The following is a 25,566-nucleotide window of genomic DNA, read 5'->3' as shown; positions in this document are numbered from 1 at the left end:
AGGCAGAGAATTACATGTCCAGGTTGAACACAGAACTAGGGAAAGTGAAAAAGCCAGAGATCAAATATCAAAAAAGGCAAATCCCAAGCAGTGGTTGAGGGATCACTTGGAAGCCAGTAACCCAGGACTTGGAGGATATTGGAGCTTATAGGTTCCTTTGTCAGTGCTGACTTCCCAGACTGTGCCCAGAGTCTCCAGGGCTGCTGCGGTGGAGTGACTCTCTACCTGCTCCATAGTGGGTAAAGACCTCCAGCCTCCCCAGAATGCTGTCCTGTGGTCAGCCTTTCAGTGAAACGCAGATGTAATGGAAAATTGACAAGTCTCTGACCAGAGTGAAAGTGAAAGTCATTCAGTCGTGTTCGACTCTTTGTGTCCCCATGGACTAGTCCATGGAGTTCTCTAGGCCAGAATACTGGAGTGGGTAGCCTTTCCCTTCTCCAGGGGATCTTCCCTACCCAGGGATTGAACACAGGTCGTGGATTCTGTACCAGCTGAGCCACAAGGGAAGCCCAAGAATACTGGAGTGGGTAGCCTATCCCTTCTCCAGCGGATCTTCCTGAATCGAGCCGGGGTCTCTGCATTGGAGGCAGATTCTTTACCAATTGAGTTATCAGGGAAGCTCACACCTTTTGAACTTGAAGTTGAATCTTAAATCTCTGACAAAAAGTATTTTTTATAGTGTAAGACTAGTTGGCCATTTCGCAAACCACACATCACTTGTGAAGGATGTGCCAAGCAAATAAAAAGTTTCCCAATTTTATCTGTAGTTTGAGGAGAAAATTTTTAGTTGTAGTGTTTATTAAAATAGCATAACTGTTTCTTTCAGTCAGTCTAGCTAGCAAAGTGAATGAAAATGTTGGAATCAGAATTGTCAGGCTATTGCTCTTTTCCTATGTGACTCAGTTTCTCAGAACCTCTGTAACCCCCACATAAAAATGTAAGGTCAATTGCATTTCCACAAATCTTCTGATTCTCAGCCACCTGCCCTTCCTTTATAGTCACTTCCAGAGTCACTTGTGCGCGTATCTCCTGAGACTCTGAAATTTTGTGAGTAAACTCGTTTTCCCTTCAATTTGATCTGTTGCAGGCTTAGCAGTCAGCTCTCTGAAACCTCCTGAGTTGTTTCCATCCCTTCTTGTGCTTTCCTGATTTCCTGATACTGTTCTTTACATCTCTGTTCAATGTTAGTTTGTAGGTTTTTATTTATTTTTATTTGTTTTTTCATCCTTTGAGATTTTAGGAGAAGTAGAGATAAATGCAAACTTTTAAGTGGTCATCTTAGCTAGAAGCTGTTCAGTTGTTTTATTTATTTATTTTTACAGAGTATGACTCCATAAAATAGAGAGGTCTGAATCTTTTAGCATAGTTTTACATATACCATGTCATATAAGAACAAAACTCTTTGTAAATGTTATCAAAATTGTGAGTCACGTATTGAAATGCATCCTTTATTGTTGACTTCTACGAGTCCTTTTGGCACTTGAGATTTTACGTTAAAATTTCTCTTTTCCTCATTTAAAGCAGAGATGGAAGCTGGGATTTTAGAAAATTTTTTTTTTTTGGTCTCAACTCATTTTGGTTCATCAGAGAAGGCAGTGGCACCCCACTCCATTACTCTTGCCTGGCAAATCCCATGAATGGAGAAGCCTGGTAGGCTGCAGTCCATGGGGTCGCGAAGAGTCAGACATGACTGAGCGACTTCACTTTGACTTTTCACTTTCATGCTTTGGAGAAGGAAATGGCAACCCACTCCAGTGTTCTTGTCTGGAGAATCCCGGGGATGTTGGAGCCTGGTGGGCTGCCGTCTATGGAGTTGCACAGTCGGACACAACTGAAGTGACTTAGCAGCAGCAGCGTTTTGTTTCATATTTTCTTGGAAACAATCATTTTGGTTTGCTTAAAAGTGAAGAAATGCACTTTAGAAATATACTCTAGAATAGAAAAGTGCTGAATATTTATAGAAATATAATTCCTTGGATGGGTATCTATAAAATATACGAATACTGCAGGATTTGAAAGCTTTGTACTTAAGAGCTATGAGATAAAATGATTAGCTAAATTAAAAACGAATAGTTAAATAAAAATCTGGATTTTTGAAAATTGTACAAAAAATATTGAGTCTAGTTAGGGTTAGAGCAGAAAATAAGATAAAATATGCATAGGCTTCTTAAGCATTATGTAAACAAGGCAGGTGAGTCTGAAACAGCATATTTACGATATCTTTTTCTTAGATATTTTTGAAATAATTGAGAAGTATGTTTGTGATGATTAATAAAAGTCATACATTTTGACTTAGTTACTTTTCAGTTGTGTGATATTTAAAAATGACAATTTGGTAGCCTTTACCACTTTAATGTCATTGGTTAGCATACTGATCCAATTTTTAAAGAGTTAAAAGATACGTTAAAAAAAATAAAAACCTTGCTGGCACTTCAGATTAAAATTAAATAGGAGTGCCTTTATGTAAGTACTTCATAGAGATTTAATTGTTTGTATATACACGGTTGTTTAAAAAGAACTTTTAAAATGCAGTTTTTGAGACAACAAAAACCAACACCAGGTGGCGAGACTGTATTTAAGATAGCAGTTGAAACTTTACACCAGCTGCCCTACCAGAACTCAAAGGAAGAGCTTATAGAAAGCAATAATACTGAACCTACCTTATAAATTATTGTAAAAATACTTCTCAAAGCAATGTTTTCCTTTAGGATCCTAACAACAAAATAGTATAAAACCTAGACTAATAGTTTTCTTGTCTGCTTTAACCTGTTTTCCTGAAGGAATTCTGAAGTACTTTGCAGAATTGAACTCACGTATCAAATGGGTGGAGGTCAAATGTTACTGCGACCTGAAGAAATATGAAGGTGCTTTGCTGTAAAAATGTACCAGCATCTGTTTTGTGTAGTTGTTACGAGCACAGATTTAGGGACCAGACTGCCTGAATTTTCTTCATAGAAATGATCTTTATTAATTGTGTGACTTGGGCAAATTATTTAACCTGCCAGTCCTTCAGTGCCTTCATTTGTAAAATGGGAATATTTTTGCCTCTTATGGTTGTTTGGAGGATTAAATGAATTAATATTTATGTATATCTTGCTACAGTGTCTAGAACAAAGCACTATATAAGTGTTTGCTATTTTTATTATCAAGATTATTGTGCCAGATAAGTTCTTTATTGACTGAGGTTTTAAAATCTGTGTGTAAATTAATCAGTATTTCAGATATAATTTGTGTCATGTGATGGTAGGAACACAGATTAAAGTGACATTGTTTTTATATCTTGTCTTTTTCAACATTTACTAAATGTTAATTGAAATTTAAGGGAAAGGTATAAGTTATGTTAGAGAAAGCTTTTAAAGTACTTTAGCAACCTCTAATTGTCTGTAATAGATCAATTTTACATACTTACCCTGGAATTAGTTGCTGGATATTAAGTAGACTTTTATAAATATATGAGAAATATTTAATTCTTACACAAAAAAGATAATTCTTAAAAATCAACTATTCATAACTTTCTTTTTAAATTTAAAATTGTATTGACATTTAGAAACATAGTGCTTCTTAAACTCTCCCTTTTATGCAGTTGAAATTTTGATTAAATTTTAGAGTTTGCCAGTTCAAATCCAAATGTCCATTTGGCAGAAAGGGGACTTATATTGTGAGATAGTATCTAAGTACAAGTTCTTATCTTTAACCAATTGGTAGAATGTAGTATTGAAGTTCACATGCAGAAAATAGCCAATTTAATGTTGACGCATTTAATGAATAAAGTAGATTATATGTGTAATTTTAGAAACATTTATTAATTTTCATCTTTAAATAGGAAGATACAAAATGCACATACCTTAAAAAATATATTTTAAAAAGATGTAACTGTGAAATGTATTTTAAAATTACATGGGAATATTGATGAATTACAAAGTTTTTGTCAGAAAAATCTGATCTTTAGTATTTGAAAAGAACAAAAAAAGAAATTAAGGATAAAGTGGTTTAGTTAGTAATTTATTTTCTCTATCCATAAAATGAGAATTTGAGGAAGCATCTTACAATGAGAAATACATTTATTTGTTATTCTATGCACTAGATATTGACCACATTTTATATGCTAAAAACTGGTGGTAGTTGGTTTTACATTGATTAAAAAAAAACATGGTTTCTGTGCTCAAGAATCTCTGTATCTATTGAATGGTATGGGAGATGGAGGACACAAAACAAATGTATAATTGAAAATTCTCCTAAGTGCCATTAAGTAAAGAAATGGAGCAAAAGGCCAAAGGAACCTGAAGGATTTGTGTTACTCAGTGGTGGGCCACTTAGGGGAATGACTTTTGAGCTGAGATCTCAAGGACCATGTGAGGAGCAGGCAGCATTTTCTTGGCATATGGGAAGGCAGGCTGCAAGACAAAGAAGAATCTAGAGAGAGGAGACAGTATGGTTGGAAGACAGTGTCCACAGAATAGGTACCCACAGATTTGATGCCTGGCTGGATGAATGAATTATAACAGAAGTAATGTTTCAATGGTAGGGTTGCAAAGTGGCTGTCTTCAACTACAAAATAGTTGATTTTTCAGCTGCCACACTCTGATTCCATGTCATTGTGGGCTGGGATTTGTCTTATTTACTTGATCTTTCATAGCTTATTAGACAGATTTAACCTTTATACTGTGTAGTACAGCAGCAATTAGAAGCAAAAGATTAGAGACATATCTTTTAGATACACATCTCACAGCATCTTAAAAACAGAGTGCTAAGTGAAAAAAAGTGAGAAACAATGAGATCTATAGCACCATGCCATTTATGTAAATTAAAAATACATGTTTTGTGAACTTATGGCTAGTGGGAGGAAGGCATAGTTAGGGAGTTTGAAATGGACATGTATGCACTGCTGTATTTGAAAGGGATAACCAATAAGGACCTGCTATATAGCACATGGGACTCTGCTGAATGTTATGTGGCAACCTGGATGGGAGGGGAGTTTGGGGGAGAAAGGCTATATGTATATGTATGGCTGAGTCCCTTTGTTGTTCACCTGAAACTACCATAACATTGTTAATCAGCTATACCCCAATACAAAATAAAAAGGTAAAAAAAAATATTGGGTTAAAATGGCTGAACCCATGCAATAGTCACCTGGTAGCTGAGAAAATCAAACTGGTTGGAGTATCTTATGAATTGAGTCTCTCAAGAGGCCGAGGTTTTGGTTGACTTTCTTCAGAGACTTTCTTCAGAAAGCCAAGTATTAAGTGTGTTCTTTGTAGTCAGTGCCTAAGAGGAGAAATGTAGCTAGGCATGCGCTAGCATCTCTGACTGGTCTCTGAGCTGTTTGCCCTCCCTCTTTCCGTACTCATTTTCCTGGATGATGCCTCAGACCTCAAACTGTCTGGAATTCTAAGAAAATTTTAAGTCCAAGTGACTGCAACTAAACAATCTTAAACAGGGTAAAGTAGGTTCTAAATTCTTTTTACTCTGTGCTTTGGCAGGTTTTGAAACTCTGAATCTAACTCTGAGGTTTCAGAAGTGATTATTTGAGTGCTGGTCAGTTGAGGTTTTACTTGTCGTCTTGCTGTTTTGCTAAGGGGACATTTGCTTAATCATGTCACTCTTTTATTCAACAGATTGTTTTTTAGTGCCATATTTGTCTCTGTGTTAGTTGCTGATCATATAGTGGAGAATGAAATATCCTTGGACTTTGTCCTTGTAAAGCGTAAGAACTGGTGTGGGAGACAGACATTAAGCAACTCAACAAACATAACTACAGACTGTGTTAAGTGCAGCGAGGAAAAGGAGAGGGTGCTTTCAGAGAATAACTTTGTAATTTGCTTTGGATTGGTTCTCAGGGGAGGAATGTCTGTGTGGGTGGTTAAGTGGAACTCTGAAAGATAAGGAGTAGTTAGCCAATGAATTAGAGGGATAATGGAAGGTCTAAGGCCTTTATCTCCTACAGATGTTGATTATTTTTACTCTAAAATGGGAGATTATATGCGCTACTGAACTCTGCTGCTGCTAAGTCGCTTCAGTGGTGTCCAACTCTGTGCGACCCCATAGATGGCAGCCCACCAGGCTCCCTGGTCCCTGGGATTCTCCAGGCAAGAACACTGGAGTTTGTTGCCATTTCTTCTCCAGTGCATGAAAGTGAAAAGTGAAGTGAAGTCACTCAATTGTGCACAACCCCATGGACTGCAGCCTACCAGGCTCCTCCGCCCATGGGATTTTCCAGGCAAGAGTACTGGAGTGGGGTGCTGTTGCCTTCTCTAGTTTACTACTATTCAGCATGTAAGATGGGCAGATGCCTGACACAAAATCTTGATTTCTTGAGTTAGTGTTGAGATTGTGTGGGAGGGAGGGTGTCTAGTTACCTGTCTTTAAGTGTGACAGATCAACATGAAATGAGCTAAGTGATTTTATTCAATGTATAATTATTGTGTATTTGCTTAGTATTTCTTTACCTTGTAACTCTTAATGCTGGCAATTTGAAGAACCTTTGGGTCTGTGAAGAAAGTAAAAACCAACACTGTTGGATGTTGTAAGGTTAAGAGAACACATGGCACGCCAAGAGAAGTTAAAAAGCAGCAGAACATTGAGGGAATAAGCTGGAAAGAACAAGGTAGTTGGTTATGGTTATATAATTTTAAGGTCTTGTCATAGTCTTACGCTTATATGTGACAATGTTATCCACACCAGTGGATTTTGAAATTTCTCTCAGATCAATTTGCTCTAATTTTATCTAAGGAGAATAATTTGGCTAACGATCAACGTGGGCGGCTTGCTGTATTTCATTAGAGTAACAAGTGTGTGGGCTCAGGAAGTAGCCCGGAAGACAAGTTCTCCACACTTTGTGAAGTGCTTTTTCTATCTTTAAATCTTCTGAAAACCACAGAAAGTTATACAATTTCTTTAACTTAAATGTGTTAGAAAACTGCAAAAGGAAAAGGTAGAGCTGGTTATCCACGTAGTTTAGAGATGACTTTTAAAATAGGAAGTTAGTTTTTGTATATTATCTGTGATAAAGGCCAAAGGTATCTTGATTGTGTCAGTTCACGCTGAGTCATGTAGAGAATAGACAGTCAAAACCTTTAGGACTGTCTGACTTTGGTGAAAGGGACTGAAAAACAAAAACAAGCCCAAGTAGAAGTGGGTCTTCAGTTTTCCCTTATATAGTCAGGATGATTTTTTTTTTTTCTCCTGTATGCCTAAATAGAGAACATATGATGACATAATTTTGCTTTGCTTCTCTAGTCAACAACCATTTCAAACTGCATTTGCCTTTCATATGGTTCTTTTTCTCAAAATGTTAATGTTTCAGCGAATGTTGGATGATTGCAAATGATTCTCTATATTTAGATAGGGCCTTTTCAGCTTATTTGATCAGAATTAAATATGTCTATGTAAATCCAATTGACAAAGCTTTGTTATTTTAGCAAAACATTATTAATGCTCCAAAGCAGAGATTTAAAAACTAAGATAAAATGTTATAATCTTAACGAAAGATAAAAATTCTTATTGTCAATGCTTTTATTAAGGGATTCTCCCTTGAAAGGATATGATGTGATGATCATATTTTTGTCCACACTTTGTTTTCCACTTAACCTTATAGTTGTGGGGATGACGCTGTAAGGTACATGGTAAAAAATGATGACCCTGTTAGAGGTATCCTTTTTAAAAACACCTAGGTCAGCTGATTAGAAAGTGGCATTGTAGGCACTGTCTTTCCTTTGTACCATGGCCTAAACTGCATCGTCACAGCCTATTGTTTCCTTTACTGTTTTAACAGCAGCAAGTGGGAATGGTACTGAAACACAGTTATGTTACAAATGCATTTAAAATCCAAGTTCATGGTTCTTAAAAATGTGAAATGACAATTTCATGTATTTTACAGAAAACGCATGTTTCAGAAGAGATGGGTGAAATTTGATGGCCTTAGCATTTCTTATTACAATAATGATAAGGTAAGTCTATTTTACAGTTTTAAAAGTTTGTCCTGTGTGTGCTGAATTTATTTCAATAAACTAAGGACATGATTTGGTCTTTAGGTGTTGGATTATCAAGATGAAAAGAATTTGCATAGGGTAAAACACTTAACTCTTTTCATAGGTTAACTTTTTCGTGGTGCATAAAAACTTATGTATCTAACAATTATTTGTGGAGAATCTCCTACAAACTACTAGAATTGCTGTAGATGATATACAGATATATAGGAAATTGCCTTCATTTTAGGTAGCACTAAGAATGTTTAGAAAACAATACCACGAAGGAGAAGTTACTTTGTTCTCTAGAAGGGCTATGAAGGAACAAAGGAATGCTTTTTGCATGAGATTTTTAATGGCCATGAATTTTGAAGAAAAAGGAGTTTGTACGTAGAATAAACAGAAAGAACAGGACTTGATAGCTGATAGAATGAGTTGCCCAGATTCTTTGATGGGAAAATAGTGTATGTGAGGGAGACTAATAGCTGATGAAGCTGAGAAGGTTGGGTTTGGAGTTCCAACTTATTGAAAATCTTAAAGTGCAAGGGCTTAAAATGTATTCTTTAAGCAGTTGAATCTTAATGACATGTACTGTTTTCATCAGGTGCTTCTTATCATTAGGTATGAGAATGTCTTTATTCTTAAGAGCTGTAGACGGAGATATTTTGGAGTGAAGTGTCATGAAACCTGAACATGTCTCAAATTTACCTCTCTATATATACTTCATACACATTTATATATTATAGACTTATATGTATGTGCACACATGCATAGTTAGGAAAAACAAAAACGTTGCAATGTTAACAAATGTCAAATTGAGGTAGAAGTTATGAATGTTCATTGTACTAATCTTTCAACTTCTATGTGTTTGAAAATTTCCTCAAATAAAAAGTTGGTACTGATGAATATAACTGATTTTTTTGTTAGATAAAATCATATAATTTTATAATCTTAACTTTACGTTCTTTTAATAGATAAACAACAGTTAACCACATTCTCTTATTTAAAGTTTATAATCTAACATCATCTTCTCATTAGAGACTTTTCACTGCCTTATATTGGTGTTATTTCTGGCTTGAACACTGAGGTAGATTCCTTTTCATATATCGATTCTTCAGTGCTACAGGATGAAGAGCATAAGCTTTTAGAAAGAAAGTAATACACTGCTGCTGCTGCTGCTGCTGCTAAGTCGCTTCAGTCGTGTCCGACTCTGTGCGACCCCATAGACGGCAGCCCACCTGGGATTCTCCAGGCAAGAACACTGGAGTGGGTTGCCATTTCCTTCTCCAATGCATGAAAGTGAAAAGTGAAAGTGAAGTCACTGAGTCGTGTCCAACTCTCAGCGACCCCATGGACTGCAGCCTACCAGGCTCCTCCGTCCATGGGATTTTCCAGGCAAGAGTACTGGAGTGGGGTGCCATTGCCTTCTCCAAGTAATACACACTGCATGCTAAAACACAAAGGATAGTAGGAAGTTTAGAGAAGTGTTCATTGGTTTTACTTTGCAGGGATCACTATAAACCATCAAGTAGGTTTAAACATACCTCTTTAATGTTTGCAGGATGATGAGATGAATATTTGTAAATGCTAGTTTTCTACCTTAGCTGCTGTTTTTAGTTTGCTTGTTGATTTGAATATCCAGGCAATTTCTGTAACGTAGGGTGGTTATAATGTACTCTCTGTACCTGATGCAATCTCACCCCTGGTTTTCTTCATCACCTGTGCCCTTCTCTGATTTGCTTGAAATGAGGAAGTAAACTATTCAGAAGTGAGGCAGGCTTCCCTGTCATCAGGCTTATTATCCCCTTCTGGGGGAGAGAATGTCTAGTATCTCTGACCAACCAGATTCATTCTGTCCTTTAAAAGCTCATCTCGGCTGCATTGAGGAGATGAGCACCTACCCACCTTGATGCAATAAAGATGATGCAGCCTTGGCTTGAAATCGAGATAAAAAGTTTATGATAAAACAAATTATTATAGGGATTGCTATGGTGGTCCTGTGTTTTGGATTCCATGCTCTCAATGCCAAGGGCCTGGGTTTGATCCATGGTTGGGGAACTAAGATCCTAAGCTGTGTGGTATGGCCAAAATCTCTCTCTATATACATATATATATGTATATGTGTATATATATATGTTACAAATTCTTTAGCTTCACATTAAAATTTTTAAAAATGTTAAATTGTTTCCTATGGCATTTTGTTCCTTTACTATTCAGATGATTGGTGTCATGTTGGCAAAAGAACCCCAAGACCACTAGATTAGGTGTTTCCTAAAAGGAGATGTGGTTTCTGTTGTGACCCTTCTGGCTGAAGGGCTGGATTGGTGGACTGGGAAGAGAGGACTGTAAGGCCAGTGGAAAGAGGGCACAGGTGGGGCCATAGCTGCCATCTCAGCTGGGTGTGGAGTTTTCATTGTCCTGAGCACCTATGAGTTGGGTCTTTCAGTGTTCTTTTTTTTAGGAATCTATCTTTTCACTGTAGTGGCTGTTGCAGCGTGCTTTTTTTTTTAGGAATCTATCTTTTCACTGTAGTGGCTGTTTGTTGGTCCACTGTAGTGGCTGTGCGGGCTTCGCATTGTGGGTGGGTCTATCTTCATGTTGTGTTGCAGCGTGGGCTCCTTAGGGGCATGTGCAGGCTTCCAGTAGTTGTGGCACTTGGGCTCCCTAGTTGCGCCTCCAGGGCTCTTGAGCACAGGGTCACTAGTTGTGGCACATGAACTTAATTGCTCTGTGACATGTGAGGTCTTCCTGGGCCAGGGATCGAATCCGTGTCTCCTGCACTGGCAGGCAGATTCTTCATCACTGAGCCACCAGGGAAGCCCCTTCCAGTGTTAAATATGTGGCCAGGCTTTCAGGAGGTAGTTTGCAGAGTTGCCTATTCCCTTAGTTTTCTTCTGCTTTTCTCAGTGCCACTCAATCATGTCTCAGCAAGGCCTTTTCAATTGTATTACTGAAAATGGCATCATCCCAGCAGGTTTGATATCTTGTCACCTGCCAAGAGATCTGACTCGCCCTCCTCTCACTCAGCTGTGGGCAGAATTGCCCCGTGGTCCTTTCATTGTCTGCAAGTGGTAGATAAATGACAAACTTGACCTAAATATCTGTGTGTTATAGGCTCCGGGGATGCTTTAGAATTTCTTTCCTCCAGGAAAATTTTACACTCTGAAAAACGCAGTCATTTTGAGCCTGGTGTCATTGAGTTTTCTTTTTTTTCCCCTCTGTATTGTCTTTATCCTGTGCTGGAAGAGAAATGTAAAGTCACCTCTACAGTGTTAAAAAATTTCGAGATTGATCTTGATAATTCATAATAGTTATAAATGAGCCTTTAGAGAAACTGCAGCTTCCTAAAGTTCAAGTGACATAGTACTTTGCTTCTTAAGTACATTTTGATCACTTCTGGGGGAATCATTTTCCTATTACTCTTCCATAAGTACTGACCTGTTAAACAACATTATTGTAGATATGGGGGTGAGGAGTTATGTTTTTAAGGAATTAAAAAAAATTATCTGAAGAGATTTAGTGGAAGGAAAATCTCCTTTTAAAAATTCCTATGTGTTTCCCTACAATCCCGCTTGACTTTTCTCTACTGAAAAATTGGATAATGGTAAAATTTTATTCAACAAATAGTTAATTATCCCATTAGAGATACATATTTTATAAACTCCTCTAATTCTTAGGCAAACTGCAACTTGAGAATGGACCACCTACAAGTGATAAATGCTTTTGAATACTCTGAATTTTTCATTATCTGATCTCAGCCAGTACAAACTTACAGTCAGATAGACCCTTCCACTGTTCCAAGGGTGCTGGGCCCCTTCACATCTCTCAGGCTGCCTGACAGTGGAGAGAGAGTCTCTCCCTCCTATCAATTCCTAGAGCCCTTAGTAGTCCAGTACAGCTTGGTACCTGCCTGTATTTATTGAATTTTTCTTTGCTAAACCAGTCATGTCATGTCTGTCTGTGCAGGGACTTTTTTCAACAGTATCAGAGTACAGCTGTGAAAAACTTGGGCATATCTTTTCATGTAGTCTCACCTATTTGGTTTTGCTCTTCCCTCTGAATCCATTAGACATTACAGTCCATGAAAGTCCTGTGCAAACTTCAAGGCCCATCTTGTTCATCTTCATGAATCTTTCCTTTATTCTCTCCAACTATGGCATTTGAAGAATAATATGCAGGAAAAGTGAGAAGGAACACTAGCTGAAAGTAGGGAAGCAAGTCAGGAGAGTGTGAAGTAAATCAGGCATTAATTCATCAGATGTAGGCTATATAGGCCAGTGGAAGTATTAAAAAATAAATTTAGAAAAATACTAAAAATGAGCTGAGTTTGTATAATTGTGATTGATTGGGCATAAGATTCATTCATTCAGAAAATATACAATACTGATTATGTGAAAGGTGATGAAGGAAATAGAACTATGATGCATAGTCAGTTTAGAAAGACTGTATTAATCAGATGATCACAAGTAAATATAAAGATCATCATTTAAGTTAGAGTTAGTAATTGTTATAGAGGAAGAGCACAGGTTCCTATTAAATTAAGGCTTTCTTCCTGGGTCAGGATGAAGGGCCTGAGAGAAAAGCCGAGTTGGAGGACTTTTTTCAGGAATATAAATTCCTTGGTGGCTCAGAGGTTAATGCGTCTGCCTGCAATGTGAGAGACCTGGGTTCGATCTCTGGGTCAGGAAGATCTCCTGGAGAAGGATATGGCAACCCACTCCAGTATTCTTGCCTGGAGAATCCCATGGACGGAGGAGCTTGGTGGGCTACAGTCCACGGGGTCGCAAAGAGTCAGACACGACTGAGCAACTTCACTTTCATTTGCTGAAACAGGAAAAGAAATGGAAGCAGTAAGTATGTGAAGATTCCTGTGTAAAGTGGTGCCTTGCAGAACAGAGTGTGTGGTGTCACTGGATTGAGCAGAACCATGATGTGTCAAGGAGCTTCAAGAAGGCTCATGTGACTAGAAAGAATCAGGAAGTGGCGGGGAGCAAGTTGACATTATAGCTGTAGGGGAGCAGAAGAGCAGCCCAAGTCAAAGGCTATTCTGTTGAAGACTGACCAAGAAGTAATATCTTAATAGACCATTATAGATGAAGATAATTCAGTTTTAGAGTTTGAGGTGCTTATGGGACAGTTAGAGGTACCATGGATGATGCAAAAATATGGGAGTGGAATGGATAGAAATAGACAAGGAATAGAGGAAGAGAGATTTTAGAATTCTCCTCATAAAACTGGTAGTTGAAATAGTAAGAAGGGATTTTTTCCCCTTAGGAAGAGAAGCTAAAACCCCCAAAATGGAAAATAAGGAGAAGAAAAAGTTATTCTGTAAGTACTTATTCCTTGACATCCCTCTCCTTTTTGTAGGAAGTTACCTCCTCATATTCCTAAATCACAGTTCAAATACCATCCTTGATTTTGGCTACTTGAGAGTACAAAGGAACATCTTCAAGGCATTGTTATTGCAGATGGCATTAAAGATGATTAGGGTTTTGATGGATACATGAAGTCAAGGATCGGGGATAGAGGAAGACAGCGGAGAGGAAACTGTCAAATAACTAAGAGGGAATACCAGGAGAATATAGTGTATGTCCTCAACTGGCAGAGGAGAAACCTCCCAGTAGACCCACCTTACTGCTCACAGCAGCTGTCTTTTACTCATCTGATCTGTATGGCTGGAGTTTGCTGCTGGGAGGAATATGAACATGACACTTGTGCTCTGCATGGAATGACTTAGTACGTTCTTTGCCTAACCAGTTGTTTCAGATCCTTGGGACTTGACTCAAAAGTAATGATTCCATGGATGCTGGAAGAGAATTGTAGAAGGAACCTTATTAAGCTCTCTTGACACCCAAGATATTTTGTAATGTGACCTTGATTTATATTTTCAGCCTCATGTATGTCCAGCTTCTTTTGATACTCAGCACCTTTCATGATGTGGCCTTGATGGATGTTTTCTACTTCATCTCTTTTGATTCTACACCACAGCTCCTCTTACTTCTCTACTCGACACCTCTATTACTCAATCTTTGCAGCCAGGATCCGCCACTGCCCCCCCACCCCCACCACCTCCTCACTTATCTATTTGGTTAACTTAAGGTTTCTTAAAGTCAGGTTCAGATGTCACTATTTCTGTGAAAATATGTCTGCTTTTTTGTAAGTAGAACTGAGAATGTTCATCTTTGTACTCTTTATTTCCCATAGTTTTTACTCACTTTTAAACTTGTCTCTCAGGTTAGTTTGTTTTTCTTTTGGCAGCTATTTGAATGTGAATGGAAAAGTACTCCTTGAATTTTTCTTTCCAACACAGGGCCCAGTCAATATTACATTGTTGGGAAGTAGTTGAAATTGTGGGATGATTATTATGTCAAATGGTTTAGGATGGTCCAGGAAAGCACAGACTGAGAAAGTCATTGAGAGTCTTAGGAATGACCTTCAAAATTGTAATGTGTATATACCTATTGCAAACAGCTGAATCCATATCTTTTTATTCTTTAGCCCCTGGAAACTAAAAAGTGATGCAGTGTGAGATTAAGATCTTCATCATCAGAGCGTTGAATAATAGGGTTAATTGATAGAATCCAGTAGTCTGGTTTCTTAGATAATATTCTTGCTTACAGTGTATAGCAAGTGGTTTTGAAATGGTTCAGTTACAGTACCTGTAATGGCCAGCAGATGCCTGCAAACACCATAAAATCATTTTGACCAGACTGTTTTCAAAGAACATACTGCTGTTTTTCAGAACGATGTATTGCTATTCTAGAATGGTTGTTTGTAATGTGATTCATTGCCTAATTGCAGATGAAGAGAAAATTGAAAAGACATCTCACTTGGAAGAGACACTTAATATTTTCCTTTCTGGGGTATTAAGTGTATATGAGGATATATGCTGTTTGTATGTGATTTTTAAAAATTTAGATTGAGATTATGAAAGAGCAGCACTTATAAATACCATGCCATTCCATTTTTGATCAAGGGAATGTTATCTTAATGTGTCTTCTCTGTGTATCTTTTCCTCTACCCAATACAGGAGAAGTATTCAAAAGGAATAATTCCCCTTTCTGCTATATCTACGGTACGAGTTCAAGGAGACAACAAATTTGAAGTTGTTACAACACAAAGAACTTTTGTTTTTAGAGTAGAAAAAGAAGGTAAGAGTCTTTCTTTATCCTTATAAAAATGTTCACATGAATTTCTTCCCAGTCAGAAATTTAATAAACAAGCTAGAAATGGCAGGCAATCTTTAAATATGTTGTTTTTAAATAATTTACATTGTCTATTAGTTTTTGAAGGCTATAATATCAAAACATAAACAAGATGACAAGTCAGTGTTGTTTGTTCACTGTTCTTTCATGCAACAAATATTTAGGGTAAATCTACTGAGTGCCAAGCACTCTTCTAAGTTTGGGGTATATAGCAATGAAAAAAGTAGACAAAAATCTCTGCTTTTATGGAGCTAACTTTTAGCTGTTGATAATGCAAAGTAGTTATTTAAGGTGGAAAACAATTGAAAGATTGGTTTTATAAACTTTATCTGTGGCTGATTTTAACTGAACATGTAGGAATAGTAACCATTCTAATGCAGATTTTGGAGCATCTTTTCTATTCCTTGAGGTTCCCCCCCGCCCCCCAACACCGTGTATCATCCTATGGGTCAGTTAATGGCTAAAATTGATCTAAAAATGACACGTGGTTTGTGGATGGAGTCTTTTCTTTTTTGGAAGGGTGCAGGAGAGGTAGAAATAGGGGAGTTGAAAGTTCTCTGTTGTAACTTTGACTGTCAATATATCAGTACAATAAACCTCACTGCTCTTAAATAATACAGATAAGGCCATCTTCATTACCTAAAGCATTAGATTTTAAAGCCTTTTTTCATTTTAATGTAGATAATAACTTGATTTTTAAAAGTACTTCTTGGTACTTAACTATTTGAATATCGGTGACCTGGAAAAATTACTGAATATGTGGTATTTGCTGAAAGCTTCATTTTCAAAATAGTCTTATGAGGTTCGTAGGTATTACAGTTAGTATCCTATTTTATACATAAAGAACAATACTAGCTATTATGGGACAATATTTGTCTTTTATAAATTGCTAGATTCCTTGAACATATGTCAATGAATGGCATATAGAACACATTCAGTAAATATTAAATGTCACTGAAAAGCTTCCATTATTACTTTAGATATTCAGTAAATGGATATGTCCCAATGCTGTTCACACTGGAGCCACATTTTTTCAGACCGTGAGTCACTCACTTCCATTTATGAGATCAACTTAGTGATTTCAGATGGTGTCCCCCAAAGCCCCCCAAACAAAAACCAAACAAACATAGAATAGAGTAAGGAGTATCAAAGTGCAGTGCCTACAGCAAGGGTATCATACTGTGAAACATACGTGAATATATGTATCATACTGTGTATTGTAAATAATGCCCAGGTGTAATGTAAAAGTGTTTCTCACTTGACTTGATCTTTAAAAAAAAGTCACGAACTATCGCCTGGAGTCAAGGTTGGCAAGCTGGCCTGTAACCTAAATCTGGCCCACTGCTTGTATTTGTGAATACTATCTTACTAGTCCCCAGACCGGAGAAGGCAATGGCAACTCACTCCAACGTTCTTGCCTGGAGAATCCCAGGGATGGGGGAGCCTGGTGAGCTGCCGTATATGGGGTCGCACAGAGTCGGACACGACTGAAGCGACTTAGCAGTAGCAGCAGCAGTCCCCGGACACTTTAATTCATTTACATGTTGCTTGCCTTATGGCTCCTTCTGTGCTGCAGTGGCAGCGTTGAGTAATTGCTGTAAACTGTCTGGCCAGGAAAGCCTAGGAAATTTACTCTCTGACCCTTTACAGAAAGTTTGCCAACCCCTGTCCTAGAGTATTTGAGACAGACATATGTATTGTGACTCATTGCCTGAAATTCAGAAAGTCTTCTACAGTTGTGATACTCAATATGAGAAATATATTTGGTATCACAGTTTCTCTGTTTCTGTATTTTCTTAAAACACACGACATTGCTCCTGTCAACTGGCTATCAGAATGGTCTATCCTTATGTTCTGGCCTCCACTGGCCGAGCTAAATGCTTATTTCTTTGAGGTGCTTATCCTCTTCCCCTTGGCTTCTCGTAGTAAAATTCGCATATGCCACAGAGTCTGCATTTTAAGATAGATGTACTAAATAAAGCTTCAACTTGTGTGAAAATCTGTTTAGCCATATTTACTTGTGGCAGTTAAAAATTAAACAGACACATTTTATTGAAATAAAATGTATCAACCCACACATGTTTAAAAGTTACATGTTTACAATGGACCAATAAATCCCTCTGTGGTATGGAGTTCATCTTTATGATGTAAGCTTAGTATAAGAATTTCATGAACTTTAGTATGAATTTTTGTGTGTTGAATACGACTTAGGTCTTTAATTTTTAAAACCATGAAAATACTGCTTCAGTGAAAACATAGAATCCACATAGAATTACTATGTTATTTTCATTAAAAGTTGTTTTTACGTAGTAACAGCTCACATTTTTAAAAGATAAGTGTAGATATATATATACACACATTTTATATATATATATATATATAAATGGCGCATGTGTCTATATATTTACTAGGGAACCTTCAGCAAGATGCTGAATGTGCTTTTATTAAGTGTTTGTCTTTTTGTCCTCCTTCCATGTATACAAATGCTTGATTATTTTTTATTTGGTGGAAAATGAGAAATCAATCATAGTTGCTTATGAAAAACTTTGCTTCAGTCTTACTAAGAAGCAAAATCAAAGTTTAGGACAGAAAGGGGCAGTAGTTTGACATCTAGCAGAGATGAATTCTTTATTTTTGGTGAAAAGATTCTGAGTGACCTATATACACAGCTCCCTTTATCTCCCCTGAAACCAGTGTCACGATTTCTAAACTCCCACGTCACCCACTGGCATTGCTAAGAGAAGATTACAATTTGGCAGCTTTTCCCCACAGATTTTCTGAGGTTTCAGTTCCCCTGGGTTTCCTAGTGAAGTGTTATTTTCTTAGCTGCAAGTTAATTTTATTGAAATTATAACATCTGGAATTCTCTTCCTCAACCTAGAAAATTTAGTCTGATTCCTTTCCTCCTCAAGCGGAACTGCTGGAATTGCTCAGAGGATTGTAACAGCTAATGATCCTTCAGTTAATATGTATTCCCTTGACACCTGTGGTAACACAGGTGTTGTGTTACTTTAAGAAACCGGTGATATTTTCAGTGGGTAGTTCTTATAATTAGAAGAAAGCTTAAGAATTCTGAGTGGTCCAAAAATAAACTCAAAATGGCTTAAAGACTTAAACATAAGACATGACACCATGAAACTTCTAGAGGAGAACATCAGCAAAACTTTCTCAGACATAAATCATGCCTGTGTTTTCTTAGGTTAGTTTCTCAAGGAAATAGAGATAAAAGCAAAAATAAACAAATGGAGTCTAATCCAATTTACAGGCTTTTGCATAGTATAGGAAACCATTAAAAAAAAAAAACTATAAATGGGAGAAAGTATTTGCAAATAATCTGACTGACAAAGGCTCAATCTCCAAAATACACAAACAGCTCATACAACTTAACAACAACAAAAAACCCACTCAAAAAATGAGCAGAAGACCTTAATAGACATTTCTCCAGAGAAAACATACAGATGGCCAGGAGGCACATGAAAAGATGTTCAACATCACTAACTATTAGAGAAATGCAAATCAAAACTACTTTGAGACACCACCTCACACCCATCAGAAGAGCCATCATTAAAAACTCTACAAATAACAAATGCTGGAGAGGATGTGGAGAAAAGGGAACCCTTCTACATTGTTGGTGGGAATGTACATTGGTGCAGCCACTATGGAAAGCAATACAGAAGTTCCTCAGAAATCTAGAACTACCATATGACCCAGCAGTCCCACTTCTGGAAATATACCTGGACAAATCCATAATTCAAACAGATACATGCATCCCAGTGTTCATAGCAGCACTAGTCAGAATAGTCAAAGCATGGAAACAACCTGAATGTCTCTCAGCAGATGAGCGGGTAAAGAAGATGTGGTGCACACATACAGTAGAATACAACTCAGCCATAAAAAAGAATGAGATGATGCCATTTGCAGCAAAATGGATGCAACTTGAGGCTATCATACTAAGTGACAAAAGTCAGAAAGACAAAGACAAATACAATACGTCGCTCATATGTGGAATCTAAAATATGGTGCAAATGAACTTGTCTGTAAAACATAAGTAGACTCAGATGTAGAGATCAGACTTGTGGTTGCTAAGGGGTAGAGAGGGTGAGGAGTAGACTGGGAGTTTGGGGTTAATAGATGCAGACTATTACATTTAGAATGGATAAACAATAAAGTCCTATATAGCACAGGGAGCTATCTCCAGTCTCCTGGGATAGACTGTAGCAGAAAAGAATATTTTAAAAAATGAATGTGTATACATCTATAACTGAATCATTTTGTTATACGGCAGAAATTGGCACAACGTTGTAAATCAACTATACTTCAATAAAAAAAAAAATTGAGTAGTCATTCCGTTTCAAGGACCATTTTCAGTACTGCCCCTTAATTGCAGATTCCATGTTCTGTGTCCACCTTAATTCTGTTTCTGTACAGCATCATACAGCCCTCTAGTGGCAGCTGTGAAACTGCAAAACTAAATTTTTTTTTTTTTTTTAAAGAACACTTGGGAATTTGGGATGAGAAGCATATAAATTTTCCTTACCTGTTTTGGGCAAACAGACTTACCTGTTTTGAAATCTCCCTTGTTTTCAGAAGCAAGGCATGGAGCGTTTGTCATCTGGAGGAAGAACTAGAGGAGTGAGAGTTCTCTTTGGTGTGCTTTGATTGCCGGTCATAACATAATAGACCTCAAACTGTGGGATCACTGTTGAACCTTTTCCTACCCTATTTGCATCCAGGCCAGATTCGGCAAATCTTACCAGTTTGCGTTTGGAAATATGCCTGGGTTCTAACCGGTTCTCGGCACCTCCACCATTCTCGCTCTCCCACAAACCACCTTTTTGTGGGATGACTGTCATAACCTCCCACGATCAACAGCAGCCATATTTTCATTATGGCTGTCCGATCCTCCAGCAAGAAAATCAGGCCCTGTCTCCCACTTCAGATGCTCTGTTGTCTTTCTAGCTCACCGAGAGTGAAGTCGCTGTGAGGTCCAGAAGCCCATGCAGGGTCTCTCCTGTCTTTGATTTGTCCGTGCTCACCCTCACGCACCATGCTGCAACTACAGGGGCCTCTTGGCCTGTGAACATGCCAAACCTACGGTTGCCTTGGCACTTGCTGCTTTCTGTGTCCTGGAACATTCTTTCTCCAGTCATCCTCCCCCTTGCCTTTAGGCTTTTGCAAAATCATCGCCTTCTTCCTGTGCTGTATTCTATCCCATTGCATTGTCAGTGTGTCATATATATCTGTGTTTTATTGCCTGCCTTCTTTCACAAGAATGTAAACTTCTGGAGAGTAAGGCCAGGATCTGTCTTGTTCACGGCTTCATTCCTGGTATTCAGAATAGGGCTTAGAACATAGCTGGAACTAAGTGGACATGCATATGAATGAATCATTACCATTACGAATAACCATAGTGTGTAATAATTCTTTCTCTAATATTGATCATGGGTTACACTGAGGAATCTTTAGTTAGATTATATCAAAACTTGAGTACATATGAATTTTGTTCGATTCTTTTATTCATGTTTTACATGGCCCTTGTGTGGCAATCCCTCATGTAATCAGTCCTATTTTGCTAATGAATGTGTCTACTGCTAAATCCAGTAGAGTCTAGAGGATGCTAAGTATTCTCTGTTGATTTTTTTTTAACCTTTTTTTGTGTACTTTGAGTTGACATTCCAGAAAACCTTAACTAGCTTGAGGTTTGAGGGGATCGCTTATGGTTTTTATTTATATTCTAGCATAATCACAAGAAAGTGGCAATTTTGTTTTCTGTATCCTTTTTTTTGTTTTTCCTTTTTCCAACCTAAAATGCTCTATTCGGAGTGAAGCCATGTCCCAGTCAGAGCATATTCTCAGAGGGAATGATGCTTAGCACATGCTAATAAGATCAAGATAGACACTCAATAAACATTTGTTTTTAGAAAGAATAAAAGTACCTTAGTTTGAATAGTAGGCAGAATCCAGCACAGTATACAGCTTTGCCTGTGCCCAAAGGGAAATTATTATTTGTTTTGGGATGCTGTGACTTGTCAAAGCATATTCCCCATGTCCAAGTGTGCACACTTTGCAAATACCAATGACACTTGTAATCTCTTTTATTGTGTTTGAATTGCCTGTCTCACTGTTTATCTCCTTTGGCATGGGTTATTAAGTATAAACTGCACATTAGTATTCAATCCTGTTCTTGATGATTGTTACTTCCTGTTAGCAAGTGAGAACCTCAGTAGCTAGAGAATTCTTCTGGGCTATAAGGGCACCATTTGTTGAAATGGAGTCATACTATACTTAAGACTAACAGTTAATGCAATTGCCAATTTCAAATTATTTCCTGATAAACTGAGATATCCGCTAATAGTAGTCTAAAAACCCAAATCACTTTGGCCCAGTTCGTTAAATTATGGCCTACATTTCAAAGTCAATGATTTGTGTGGATTAGCATAAATAAACAAACAGAAAACATTATATACCATTTACTTGGCAGGAATATCTGTGTGTACTTAATGATCACAAATAATCACCAAGTGGAAAGTGTGTTGCTGTTACTGAAAATGTAACACATTATCCCAGAGCAGTCTATCTGTGCAGATGTAAAATGTAGAATAGGGCTTCTCAAGTGGCTCAGTGCTGAAGAATCCTCCTGCCAGTGTAGGAGATGTGGGTTCGATCCCTGGGTTGGGAAGATCCCCTGGAGAAGAAAATGGCAACCCACTCCAGTGTTCTTGCTTGGGAAATCCCATAAACAGAGGAGTCTGTCGGGCTACATTCCATGGGGTCCCAAAATGTCAGGCACAATTTAGTGACTAAACAATAACAAAATGTATTGGCTTAGTTTCCTGAATATTTTCATGTCTTTTACTTAATAATGATGCTGGAGAAACTTGAGTCCTGATACATAGGAATAAGCACTGTTATTTGGGGATTATGTAATACCTGCAATAAAGTATCATTAAATGAGTTTTTAATAAATACTTTGGCCTTGGTCATTAAAGACACAACTAAATAGCTTTGGTAGTTTTGAAGGTGAGCAAGAATGAAGATACTTTAAAAATTAAGACATGTATTACAAAATAACTGGGGATCCATGTTGAAATGTAAGTAAGTCTAATATGGAGACTTAATTTCAATCTACAATGACATTATCTCTAACCAGACCTGTCTTAAAAGGATCTGAGATACCAGGCAGTTTCCCAAACTTGGGTCCACCTTACTCTTTCCTTCTCAAAAATTTTTCCTACCTGGAATTCAGTCTGTCTGTCTGTCTGTTTTCCTTTTCACCTTGGTAAAACCACTTTTACATTTTTTTTTTTTTTCTGGCCCATTTTCCATCCTCCTAGAATCAGTTATACCTCAAGTATATGCCATTTCTTCTCCTTTTAGATTAAGCACTTATCCACAATCATGAGTATTCTCTTGCATGGATTGCCTTTACTTACATATTGCTATCCATCTGCCTAGATGCTCATGCTAGGGTGCTGGAAACCTCAGGTGGTTCTGTTAATAGAACCTTCTATTTTCTTTGGTAGATTCATGATTCCAAGCTACCTTTTATTCTGAGTAATTCATTTTTTGACGAACACCTGTCAAACATACTCAAACATATTCAGAACCGCAGCTGTTTTTTCCGTTTTCATTGTGCTTTAAGTCTCTGTTGCCTTATTCCTGATCTCCTGCCTTCCAGTTTGTTCTGCCATCATCCTAATCTGTCCCTTTCTTGCTAAGAATTCTGAGATGGTTTTCTTTTGCTTCCATAATAAAGACCAAATTCCTTATCCTAGGCACTATAGGATCTCCGGCCATATTTCCCATCACTTCTTTGTGAGTTCAAAATTGTAAATTTACTTATTTATAATAGTCCCCTGAGCAGATGTTCGTTGTTTGTTTCCTCTGCTTAAAATGCTATTTTGCTTGTTTTCTTCCAAACTCCAGTTGGTTTTTTTTTTAAATTCTTCCTCATCCTCAAGACCTCACACAAATACCTTTTTTTTTTCTGCCCCTTATAGTGTCAAGAACAATGTCTGAGACTTAAAACATTTGATTCTCCTAATTTTAATACTAACTTGCTATATGACCTTCAGCAAATCCCTCACCTCTGTTGAGTTGATTCATATATTACTTGATACCATTTGTATGACACTTACAGTATTCTGTGTTCTATTATGTGTTCATATCTAACTCGACTTACAACTTTGATTGCTCTCTGGGGCCTGGATTGAATTCCTTTGTCTGTAACACAATATGCTGTAGTTGAAGGTCATGTAGTTTCTGTGGAAGGAGCGAGAGAACAAGTTTTAACAGATGAGATGCTATTGTTAGTGAAAGGTATGGGTGAACATCAAGACAAGCGCACTCTTGAATCGGTTCCAAATGCCTGCTACAAAGCAAGCTTTTCTGGATATTTTAGTAACTGTATTGCTGGGTACAATCTGTTACCTGTTCAGCAGCCGTATTACTTTTTTATATTAAAAAAGACAATCCAATCTCATGAGTAATCTAACAATGCTGCGTAGAGGATATGCATCATCTGGAGATCTTAAAATGAAGATTCTGATTCATCCATTCTGGAGGAGGGCCGGGATTTTGCATTACTATTCAACTTCCAGGTGAAGCCAGTGATGTTGGTCACAGGACAACTGAGTACTGTCGGCCCTCTGTAACCTTGGGTCCCACAGCAAGCATGTTTTTGATCCTTGGTTGCTGGAATCTGTAGCTGGTGAACTTGGGGATGCACGGGGCTTGCTGTTATGAACTTGAGCATCTGCGTAGTTAGGTATCCCGTGGGGGGGTCCTGAAACCAGGTGCCTATGAATACCGAGGAATGGCTAATAAACCTAACAGAATTGGGCTGTTGCCCTGCCAACAGTAGCATTTAGATGGTGCTTCTGGGGAAGGATCTGTAAATGATCTATTTCAGAGAAAGTCAGTCTTTTTCCACATTTCTATGTGTTTATAGCTTATTAAGCATGGGTGTATATTTTCTCCTGTTTTTGTTTTCAGAGGAAAGAAATGACTGGATCAGCCTACTATTAAATGCACTGAAGTTACAAGCCCTTTCGTCACAGTCTCAAGCTGCTATTGCACCTGAGAAATGTGGATATCTTGAACTGAGAGGCTATAAAGCTAAAATTTTTACTGTGTTAAGTGGAAACAGCGTGTGGCTTTGCAAAAATGAACAGGTGAGCCACGTTACGGTGATTGCAGATTGTGGTTCCTCACAAAGATGACAAACTACAGTTACGGCCATGCTTTGTTTGACTTATTAGTGTTTTACTGAGGGAGGTTTGCTATGCTTTCTATACTCCGTTAAATGTAACAAAGAGTTGCTCTGTTGAATTTTCTCAGCTCCACTAGCAGCAGGAAGATAATCTACATCAAATTTGAGACTAGACATCACTCTTTGAAAGAACTGAGGAAATAGAGTCAATGAAAATTGAGTTTTGAAAAGTATTCTTTAGCTGAAGTAACGTTACAAAACTACATAAGAGAATAATTAAGAACCAGTTAACCACTATAGCTGTTGAAGAAATAGACCTCATTCTGTGCCTGTTGTAATTCTTTTGTTTTGTGACAGAAAATTTTAAAGGAGCACAGGTAACATATTTTCCTGAATTTACAGGATTTAGGTTTATTTGTTTTGCAGCAGATATGTCACTTGCAGAGGAGATAATTTGCTAGAAGCCAGTGGTTTATATACACACAAACATGCATACGCACATGCGCACATATACATATCACATAAATAAAGAAGATAAATTGTCAGTATATTAATGTTGGTTAACATCAAAGGATTCAGTGGAGAATTTAAACATTTTCAGGAGACTTACGTTAAAGTTTTAGCAAATTCTGTTAACTTCATTTGATTCTGTAGACTTTTTCTCTAACATATCTGGCTTTTAATATGTATAAGAAAATTACTTTCTTACCCCTTTTTAGGAATGAAGTTTTAATCTTTCAGCCTAGAATATATTAGATGCTAAGTCATTATCTATGGAATTAAGTAATGTGTTTGGATATCTGATCTAAGATGAAGTTACTTTGTGATAAATTATAATGGGTTATGATAAGGTAAAATATAAATGCTGACTATTTTCATAACAAAATAGAGATAACAACTCAAAATAAATAGTGGTTTCAAAAAAATTAACTATAGATCTTTATCCAAGCTTTCTTGTGAACTTCAGTGTGAACTTCTTCATTACAGTTTTGGGGATAAGATTTCTTAGCCAATTAACTGTGGAAAGCATCACTGAACAGTGTTGGCATATTAATAAGTTGGATAGTTAGCATATTCTTCAAGAAGAGTAGTGATGTACAGCTTAATAATGTGTATGAATTGAATGTGAACATTTTCAGTCTGTGAAGTAAGATGATTAAAACTTTTTTTAAAAATGGAATAAAGA

General features: G+C 37.4%; 1 protein-coding gene across 5 annotated transcripts in view; it reads left to right on the top strand.

The window, feature by feature from the left end:
• The window catches only part of ARAP2 (ArfGAP with RhoGAP domain, ankyrin repeat and PH domain 2), a 245,788-nt gene that overhangs the window by 82,053 nt on the left and 138,169 nt on the right, over window positions 1–25,566 (top strand). For 4 of the 5 annotated variants that reach the window (XM_018049360.1, XM_013964577.2, XM_013964575.2 and 1 more), the window contains 4 exons: window positions 7,877–7,946; window positions 13,239–13,292; window positions 14,995–15,115; window positions 24,164–24,342. In XM_018049360.1, the coding sequence (XP_017904849.1) occupies window positions 7,877–7,946; window positions 13,239–13,292; window positions 14,995–15,115; window positions 24,164–24,342 (424 nt within the window). The remainder of the gene's footprint in view (window positions 1–7,876; window positions 7,947–13,238; window positions 13,293–14,994; window positions 15,116–24,163; window positions 24,343–25,566) is intronic. The other variant, XM_005681494.3, reaches the window with a different exon arrangement.

This window comes from Capra hircus, chromosome 6, assembly GCF_001704415.2.
Source record: "Capra hircus breed San Clemente chromosome 6, ASM170441v1, whole genome shotgun sequence".
In the NCBI taxonomy this organism is placed as follows: domain Eukaryota; kingdom Metazoa; phylum Chordata; class Mammalia; order Artiodactyla; family Bovidae; genus Capra; species Capra hircus.
Note: the sequence above shows the minus strand (reverse complement) of the source record. Positions and strands in the feature narration are given on the sequence as shown.